The sequence below is a fragment of the Olea europaea genome, unplaced genomic scaffold (genome assembly GCF_002742605.1).
Source record: "Olea europaea var. sylvestris unplaced genomic scaffold, O_europaea_v1 scaffold1855, whole genome shotgun sequence".
In the NCBI taxonomy this organism is placed as follows: Eukaryota; Viridiplantae; Streptophyta; class Magnoliopsida; order Lamiales; family Oleaceae; genus Olea; species Olea europaea.
The window spans coordinates 104,652-115,253 of record NW_019236332.1 but is presented as its reverse complement, the minus strand read 5'-3'; the positions used below and the strand labels follow the sequence as shown (position 1 = coordinate 115,253).

Here is a 10,602-nt window from a genome sequence, read left to right as displayed (position 1 = left end):
TTGATTTTTAGTCATAGAAATTAGACAAGGTTAAATTAATATTTGAATAAGTAGTCTTCGTGTGAAAATAATCCAGGCTCTCCACTTTAATACTTGTTTATTGATATCATATACTTGCGACGTTTAGATGAACACAAACTCTGTGTTCCTAAACTCCAAAAAATATTAGACGACACTTAATTTGCAAATAATAAATAAAAGATAATAAAAATGACATCATATGTCTTCATCACTTTCTACATCCAAGTACTCATAATTTGTGATTTGGTCATTTTATATGTCTTAACTATTATTGATGGTAGATTTAGCATATGGAAATGGCACATCTACCACTATAATGTTATTGCCTAAGAAAACGTTTTGTTTTTAGCCATACGCAATAATGCATTCAAAGCACGATTTTTAGGCATTCACTGAGAAAGTAAGAACGATTTTTAGGTATTCACTGAGATAGTAAGAGTAAGTTTGAAAAAAGAAGTGATTTAATCCATCATTCCAGTAATCTTAGACACAATTCCCAGTTATATGCCAAATTTGAAGAGCTAAAATGCAATCTTGAACAAGCAACAAAAAGCTAAAGAGAGAAGACAGTGGCATCACAGAAGTAAATTAGTAAGAGACAACTGAATGTGGCATAAAGCTTGGTTGCAATACGTATTCCAAATATTGGTGAAAAGGATTCACCATGAATGAACTGAAAGAGAAGATAAAATGAAACTGAGACGAAGTTATCACATTAAAATCTTTCTTAAAATAAACACATTTAACCACCTCAGATTGTCAGCAACAAATATTGAAAAGAGAGCACAGAGTAAACAGGTACAAAATCCAATAGGAGAAGATTTAGAGCAGCATTTTTCTTCTACTCTAGGGTTTTTTCTGGCCTAGATATTACTTTCAATAGAGATACTTTGACAAATTCAACAGTAAAAATTGAAGGTTACAATTATTATTATTATTATTTTAAGTGAACGATCACACGACAGAGTCCCTAAAATGAAGTAACGACTTAGCATATATGGGTGCAAAAGGGAAAAAAGAAGTATGATGGTAGTGCTTAAGCAAATGAGAAATCTCACAATGAAGCAATAAGGATTTTGTTTTCGAATGATAAAACGGAACTCATTTTCTAAACTTGGAAAACGGCCTTACAATTCAAATATATGATTTCACTCTAAACGGAAAGGAAAAATCTCCTTGTTATTTTGCTTGTTCGATAGATCTACTAGGAAAAATCCTAGTTACAATGACAATTTATGATTTCATTCAAATTTAGTCTCAAATTGTTTTCCTTAGTTGCTATTCCTGAAGTTCAACATAGAATTGAAAGAATTTAGCCACTCTCCCATCACTTCATTGACTTCTTAACAGCAAAGTCTGATCAACAAATTCCCCTTTTTCTCAACTAAATAAAATAGTCAGAGAAGCAATCTTATGGATTCCATAGGGAACCAAGCGATCATATCACGAACATGATTATTAAGGAATTAATAAGTGTCTAAGTGGTCTTAGATTCTAAATTAAATATCAAAATCTTAGAACATGCATATCGGTTGTATATTTTTCTTACGAAATAAGTATTACATTTGTGGATTTAATGATCTCCATATCAAGATAATATCTAAGCAATCCAAGATCTTCCATCTCGAATTCCTCTTCTGTAATCTTCGTGTGCCTCTCTAGAGACGTATATGACACAACATTTTCACCTATCAAAATAATTGCATTTGCACACACTATAAGAATCCAAGATAAGGCATGGTTGTTGACTTGAAACAGAAGTCCTAGTAGATCTATCGAACGAAGCTTGTAGACTGATTCCAACACCTCCACATCTATAATATATTAAATTTACATAAAGTGAGAATCATTTTTTTGAACTATTTTATCCTTACTATAATTCAATTATTCCAATAATACATTACTTTTAGTTTTTAATTATATATTAATTTCCAATTAAAAATTCTCTCACAATCCCTATATCATTCATATACTCAACAATTAATAAATAATTTTCTAATTAAAACCCTCCACCCCTTTTTCATCACCATTGCCTTGCACTAGCAAATACATATGCATGTAATTGGTGGGTTTGGTGAATAAGTTTCTCAAAAGAAATTAATTCTCCCAAGTTCATGAAAACTTTATATACTTTTCGGATTATTCAATTAAGCTAAGAGTAAATAAATTATTAAAGTTCATGTACACTTATTTTATTTTCAAAATTATTCGTTTAATTTATGATACAAATCATTCTCGAGGTTCAAGTACACTCTCTTTTGTCTAAATTAATTTTCAAGATCACGAGTATATGAATTATTATTTTTCCTATATTCATTAATTCAAGTTAACTAAATTTCATGTTCATGAATGTATTTGATTTTTCTTATGAGTATTCACGTAAATGAATTAATGTCTAAACTATTTAAACCCTTTTCACGAATAATTTAGACATTTTACTTATCAACTTTTTTGGAATTAATTTGATGAGCTTTTTATTTTGAAGGTTTCCTCATTTTTTTTTATTTTTTATTTTTTGAACGGAAGGAGCTCAAGGAGTTTAGAAGAATCCTTCTAAGCATAGAGTACTAAATAAGAAGCAAAAAAAAAAAAAGTTTATTGTGTGATGCTTAATATTCTAGACTTGAACTTTGGAAAATTGATAGAGATATTAATACATCTATCACCATCATTTGTCAGTAGCTTTTATTTTTTTCTACGTTGTAAAACTAAGTACGTTCTATGAGATTCAAAATTTCACGATAATCACATGATATGCTTGAGCTTTTTTCATTATTATACTACTCAATGAATAAAAAGTGCATTCCACATAAACAATTTGCATTAACTATTTTTTATATTCACACATCTTCAAATATTACTTATATAGAACTTATAAAATATTGCAAAATAAGTTGCATGTTACACAAAAAAATGAGCTAGAATGCATATAAAGTGATTTTGTACTCGACATCTTCTTTACATCCAACTATCATAATGTCAACCATATCATCTAAAACTCGATATTTGTAGAGAAAAATAATTTAGTCATTTATATTTATTTTTTCAACAACTTCCCTCAGCATGAAGGCCGACTTATTTTTCCATCTAAAATTTGATAATAATATTTTATAAAACGGGTGATGGATGTACTTAAATCAAGTCTCTATTTGCTATGATATCATATTGAGCTCTAAATGTTGTCATTATTCTATAAAATATTGAACTAAAAGAACTGTAATTGTGGATGTTGACACTTCTCCAAAGATCATTAGACTAATCAAAGAATACTTTTTAAGAATTAGCCTCCTTTTTATCAAAAAAATTATAACATTTTTAAATAACACATTTTAATGGATCCACAAGTATTTTTCACTTATCATTCGTTCATTTTTATCTATAAATTAAATTATTCATAATTTTTTCCCAAACAAAGGCTAAATTTTATGTGTGTTCCTCAATGTTTGACCTTTTTTCTAATTTTTATCTTTACTTTTTCCTTGACATTTAATTTTCCTAACTTTCTACTATATTAATATTTTTGTCAAGGTTCACACTCTCTCCAACAACCGTTAACTTCACTAAAAAGAAAAATTTCCCCCTCAAATTTAATTTAAGTTAACCAAAAAAAAAAAAAAATCATATAAAAAGATGAAAATAAAAAGAAATTAATAATCTTTTTCCCAAGCATCCTATGTTAATTAAGACCTTTTTTTTATGTTTTGACACAGATACACTCCATACAAACAGTCCTTTGAAATGACTATGTTTAATTAGATATTAATTAAAATACAATTTCCACACTACTCTATAGATTCAGATCATTTTTGCGTGCTTCACGGCACAGCAAGTCAAGTTTGCTATTAATTTAATTATTTATCAAACATAAAGTGACTTTTCCACAGAGAAAATATGCTTTCTGGAAAGTAAATATTGTCAAAATTAATGTCCAAAAAAGTAAATTTTAAACATAACTAAACACACACTAATTATGCAATTTGTATAAACAAATTGATGGAAGGAAAATATACCTTCTAAAGGCCTAAACTTAGTGCAGCTTTGAAATCCATTTTCCATGCAAAACCTCCAAATTCCATTTTCCAAACATCACAAGGCACTGTTCTTGCACACTTACGTCCATTCCAATAATACTCAACCCTCACTCTGCATGCAAATTCTGACCAGAAATAGGGTATATTTTTTTCTTTGATCACTAAATAAACCTTAAATTCTGCTGCTAATTCTTGTTTTTCTTCACCCAATACCATCTTCTTGTAGGCCTCATTAACCCATACTACATTGTTGGAATTGTCGGACACGAAACCTGGATTTCTATCTATATGTAGATTAGTGAGCTTTTCTTCGTCTGAAAACCCTAACCCTAATCCTTCCATGATTGCATCAGTAAAACATTCTATGATAACCCAAGATTCATTTTTCCATTCAAGGCCTTGTGATTTTTCGGGAAGAGGCCTGGTCACATTCTTTTTTGATTCAACGAGTTCGACTTTCTTACCTTCTGACTGATCCAACATCTCTCTCCGACCTCCCAGATGCTGGCAAAAACTCACCATCTTATCATCTAACACATCGTCTCGAGTTTTTTCATCGCCGTCTTCAAGATTGTGTAGAAAATTTCGGCTCGAAATATTCTCGTTATTCTCTGGCAATAGTTGAAGTGTCACCATACTGTTTTCAGATGGCCCATCTTCATTTCCTAATTCTTTAGCTGGATCAGATATGTTTTTCCTTTTCTTGCACTGATTATTATTCTGCCTGCGCCGTCCTTGAACCCTAACGTACTTTCTCTTCACCCTTCCATTTCTTGTGGAAATATTACTTTTCTCTTGCAAAATACCGCCTTCTCCGGCGGGGGGTTTGGGTGCAATTGGCCGGAATTTGAGCATTATTACAGACTTAACTAATAACTAGTGTAATCTGTGGCGTTATTGAGTTACCCCATCACCCCTATCTCTGATCAATCAACGCACTTCTCCCTCTTTTAAATATGTATATAAATTTTAGTTGGGCTTTTGATTGGGGGATCTGATCTGAAGTTTGATTTATAGCAAGAAAATGAAAAAAGTTGGCTGCTATGGACAGTATGATGACACATATATGGGCTTGAAGAAATTTGATTGCCTAAAAATTGTGTGGGTCCCATCTAATGGGGTCTACTCAAATAAAAAAATTGTTCTGTACGTGGTTCACCAATAGGACGTTGCGACCTGTCGATCACTGCTCTGGATAAGGGGACACCTAGCACGCATGGTATTTTCAACCAGTGAAGTGGAAAGGTTCCAGAACAAGTACACGTTTATGATAAGTGTAACAGTAGAGAAATCTACGGTTTACCACTTTCACGCGCGTACACAGCAATTGGTCAGGACGATGCCTTTCAATGGTAAAATTATCCTGAGGAACAATCTAAAAAATCTATTCAGAGTACAGTCCGATAATATGTATAAAATTAAATATTTTTCATCCAATTAATTCCAAACTAATATATATTTTCTTAATTTGTTTTCAATTATATGATCATTGACCCTTTCTATTTTAACGCCAATTTTTTTTAAAAATAACCAATCAATAGTCTATTTTTGTTAACTGTTGAATTCACGTGAGGTCGTTTGTTGACATCATTTGTTAGATTTAACGAATTTTTCCATTTGAGTGACGGATGGGTAATACGGTACAAAGTTTGGTGATCATTGAGATACATTTTAAAATTCGATTATAAAGTAATAACACTTGACAAAGTTTAGTGATCATTGAGATACATTTTTAAATTAAGTGACTAAGTAGTAACATAAGGCAAAGTTCAGTGACCATTAAGATATATTTTTAAATTGAATTATTAAGCCCTTGTTTGAGTCTCATTCTTTCCCAAAAAAAAAAAAAAATACATTCATAAACAGTGATTTGACATCATTTAACCACACATTCTTCAATAAAATAATATTACACATAAATCCAAAACGTTTCCTATTTTTTAACTAACACATTGTTGACCTCGAAAATTGGACCTTTCACGTGGCCAATCGAGAGTTACTCTACGTATTCCTCCCTACGCACAATCAATGCACGGTCAGACGAACACGGTCGGGACCAGCAGGGGTGGTCGCGCCCGTATACACCCCGACGATCAAGTCAAGTTCAGGTGGTCGGAACAGTACCCACGGGGTTGTGCAAAATAATAAAGGGGATGAGAAAATATATATATTCTTGTTATGGAGTGCTATCTAGTAAGAGTTTTATTACCTTTACCTTTTGCCAACCCTTGGGTATTTATAGGTGGGAGGAACCGTTGGATGTAGGACATGTGTATACATTTGACGGTATGAGGTGTCTGCTCATAGGCGTCAATCAGCCGCGTCTGTAGAGTGGGCGGGTAATTACTTCTCCCGAATTGAGTTGATATAAAGTTGATAAGTCACATCAACTAGTCTCATGGAGACATTAAATCAATTTAAATCTTAGGGCTAGAAAGGATCTTGACAAAGATCTCCTTGTGAAATTGACGGCGTACCTTCTGACAGAGGTCCCCGGAGTGCACTTCGCCTCGACATCATGGGCGAGGGTGCTTCGGTTAGTTTGACAGAATTGTCTGTGGCTCGCAGTGTAATAGCAGGTTGTTGACATTGGAGAGATCACTTCGGAACCACTTCGGGTGGGTGTCTAGCAGATCAGACTGCCTTGTGGTGGATATTTTGAGGTGGTTCAGATAGGGGCATAACAGTGGTCCCCCAAGTCTAGGTATGAATATTTATATCATGGGTGGGCTTGCCTTTCTGACCGGATGTGTATGCCTTGGTACGTGGACCGCGACTTGTGGGTCGATCTTCTGATTTCGCTGGAGTGACAATCTTAGGCAAATGCTCTAAACCTTCGCTGCTGCGTAAGGAAAACACTTACTTATGTGGACCGAAGTGCTGCAAGACTGGATGATGTATAGGAAGAAAATCAACCCAGCAATCGAGGTGATGATCTACAGTGGACTCGCATTAGGCGTGTCTAAGCTTCGTAAAGGTGAGTGAGGAGCTCATCTGTGATCGGTGCGTTGACTCACTTCGGACGACGTGTTGGGAGATGGCTAAAACTTTGTAAAATTTAGGAGGGAACTCATCGACTGAGGCGATGACCCACAGGGGACTCCGCGTCAGGTGCGTCTATACTTTGTAAAGTTGAGTGAGGAGCTCATCTGCCACCGATGTCCTGACACACAGGGGACGACGCGTTGGGAGATGACTGAAACTTTGTAAAACTTAGGAGAGAACACATCGACCGAAGCGATGACCCACAGGGGACTCCGCGTTAGATGCGTCTAAACTTTCTAAAGTTGAGCGAGGAGCTCATCTGCCACTGATGCGCTGACCCACAGGGGACGACGCGTTTGAATATGGTTAAAACTTTGTAAAACTTAGGAGGGAATGCATCGATCGAGGTGATGACCGACAGGGGACTCCACGTCAGGTGCGTCTAAGCTTTGTAAAGTTGAGTGAGGAGCTCATCTGCCACCGATGCGCTGACACATAGGGGACGACGCGTTGGGAGATGGCTAAAACTTTGTAAAGATTAGGAGGGAATGCATCGACTGAGAAGATGACCCACAGGGGACTTCACGTCAGGTGCATCTAAGCTTTGTAAAGTTGAGTGAGGAGCTCATCTACCACCGATTCGCTGACCCACAGGGGACGACGTGTTGGGAGATGACTAAAAATTTGTAAAGTTTAGGAGGGAGCACATTGACCGAGGCATGACCCACAGGGGACTCCGCATCAGGTGCGTCTAAGCTTTGTAAAGTTGAGTGAGGAGCTCATCTGCTATTGATGCGCTGACACACAGGGGACGACGCGTTGGGAGATGGCTAAAACTTTATAAAGTTTAGGAGGAAACGCATCGATCGAGGCGATGACTCACAGGGGACTCCGCGTTAGGTACGTCTAAACTTTGAAAGTTGAGTGAGAAGATCGACCTGAGGCGGGCATCTGACGTTAAATGATTTGACAGTTGTTGCGTATTTTCAAAGTGACAGTTGGGTGTCATGCCCATTCCCCTAAAAGGCTGCTGTGGCTACTTATTGTCGACGACTGGTGGTGACCGAGGTGACGCGTTTTATGCAAGCGTGAGGGTCACAGGAAGATCTTAGGCGTAGATGAAATCTGACGTTTCATTTCAACGACCTAGATTGATAGTGTGACGTACGGCCCAGATTGATTGCATTTGAATTCAATGGAGGAGATCAGCTGAAGCATTCTATAAAAGGCGGTCTTTGAGCTTCTTTGAAGCTTTTCGCCTTTGTACAAACAAAAAACTCATTTTGCTCTCATACCATTCGTGATTTTCGGTATTTTTCGAGCATTTTCGGTGAGAAAATATCGATTTTCGACGACCTTACATCATTTTCTGACCATTTCCGGCTGAGGAACCCTCTGAATTCGTAAGTTTTAGTATCTTTTAGGATATTTATTTTCTGAAAAATGGCGTCTGAGGGAAGTTCTAGTTCGGGGAGGGGGCTAGAATTAGTGAGGATGGACGAGCCCACTGTGGCGACCTCCTCTGAGATAGCCGAAGCGATTATTGGGAGGAGAACATATGTAGGAGGCCAGATAGCCCGGCTGATACTTCTGTGCACTGGGGGACATCGGATTAACCCTCCAAACTAAAGGAGGCCGACCTAGAAAGACTTAGGGCAGAATATAGGATTCCAGATAGCGTAGATCTGATCCTCCCCGTGCTTGAAGAAAGGGCCTGCAACCTTAGGCCAGGGCGCGTGGCCATAAGTGAGGCGATTCTTAGAGCCGGCCTTAGTCTTCCATTCCACCCTTTCTTTAGGATGGTACTTAGGTCGTATGGGTTAGCCCCGACCCAACTCAACCCGAACTCCTGGAGCCAAATGGTTGGCTCCTGGATGTTGTGAAAAGAGGCGTCACTTGGGGTTGAGATGCCCTTCTCCGTCTTTCAGACCCTTTATATCCCAAAAGTGACAGCTGGGGGGGATAAGACCCGAGGCTAGTATTACCTTACTTCATGGGGTTCCCATACTCCATTCGTGCTTGATCTGCTGAGCTCCCTCAAAAAGTGGAAGGGCTCGTGGTGCTGGGCCACTTGATGATGGGACAAGATGAAGGGGGACCCCCTGGCGCCTCTTACAATCCTCACGAAGTACTTGACTCTTAGTGAGTATCACAGTTGCGTTTCTTTATATTTCTCTTCGGTTCGGATAGCGACTAACATTTGAATTTCTTTTGAAGGTACTCTTCCTCGGTGCGAACTGTCTTCTGAGGACTTCGACACCATTTGTATCATTTATCAGTTGCCTCAGAAGGAGAGGTCTTACCACCGGCTGATCAGAAAAAATCTACAGTTCGTTACACACGACCTGATGGTATCTCAAGGTAACTGTCCCGAAGCCTTTACCCTTCCATATTTCTGAAGTCTTTACACTTGTACTGATTTATTGTTTGTTCTTTGCAAATAGCTTCAACAAGAAGATGCCTGTGCGCCTCGACTTCAAGACCATCCAAAGGATGATGGTAGAAGCGCGGGCGCTGAAAACCTCCTCCTCCACCTACAAGAAGCAAATGGAGGACCTGGTGGACGCCAGTAAGAGGCTCTAGCCTCCAATGGAGGAGGAGGTGGCAGAGGACCCCACGGCGGATCTATTGCGGAAGGACAAGAAGAGTGCTGCCCCTTCCAAATGCCCAACTATGGCGAGGCCATCCCCTATTCTGAAGTAGACTACAATTCCAACCAGGGTGGCCATTCTGGAGAAGAGGCCTGTACCAACAGAGGTTGCCACTGCCCCGACCACTTCGCCACTTGCTGCGGTTCCTATTGCCTAAGTGCCGGGGCAGTAGTGGAGGAAAAGGACCTGTCCCTCTAAGGAGGTCGACTTCTTGGGCACCAATCCGGAGGACCCGGTTAAAGAAGTGTTGGAGGCTCTTCCTCTGGAAACGGCTGCGGTGGCGGTAGTCCACAACAAATACTGGACCAAAGAATGGAGGGACCACACCGCTTCCTGCACGGTCGAAGACCTGGTAGCGGCCAACAGTGCCTGCGTGGCTCGGGCACTCAGCACTAGCATCCAACTGGAGGGCTTGGTGAAGGATTTAATTGCTTAGAGGGAGGACCTCGCCAAGCGCCTCGAGGAGGCGATGTAATATGGGGATGCTGTGAGGGAGGCCCGGGCCAAGGCCACTGAGGAAAAGAAAGGAAGGAAAGAGGCCGAGGCCCAGCTATCTGCCGCCAAAGTTGAAGTGAAGCGGCTAAAGAAAGAGCTATAGGAGGTGGAGTGCCAGGTGGCTGCCATGACTCGACGAGTGGGTCACGCCAACAAGCACCACTGGCTCGCCATGGAGGCTCTAGAGGCCTCAAACAAAGAAAAGGTGGAGTTGAGGCAAAAGGCGAAGGATCAATCTGAGGAGATCGCCTCCTTGAAGGAGGAGTTGAAATCGGCAGGGGAGGTGGCGGTTCAGAATTTCATTGACCATTTCGAAGAACACCTGTATGACAACTTCGCCAACTTTTGGGCTTCCTAGAGTACCCAAGGCTTGCTAGGTCGGCTGAAAGAGTTCACCCCACTCTGGACATCTCTACTTT

General features: G+C 38.9%; 1 protein-coding gene across 1 annotated transcript; it reads right to left on the bottom strand.

Moving 5' to 3' along the window:
• Positions 1–596: 596 nt before the first annotated feature.
• On the bottom strand, positions 597–5,049 carry LOC111378700. Its single transcript, XM_023001928.1, has 2 exons — positions 4,032–5,049; positions 597–694 (listed from the first exon to the last, which is right to left on the bottom strand). The coding sequence occupies exon 1, from the start codon at positions 4,905–4,907 to the stop codon at positions 4,035–4,037; it is 873 nt and encodes a 290-aa protein (XP_022857696.1). The 5' UTR covers positions 4,908–5,049; the 3' UTR covers positions 597–694; positions 4,032–4,034.
• Between the last annotated feature and the right edge of the window lie 5,553 nt (positions 5,050–10,602).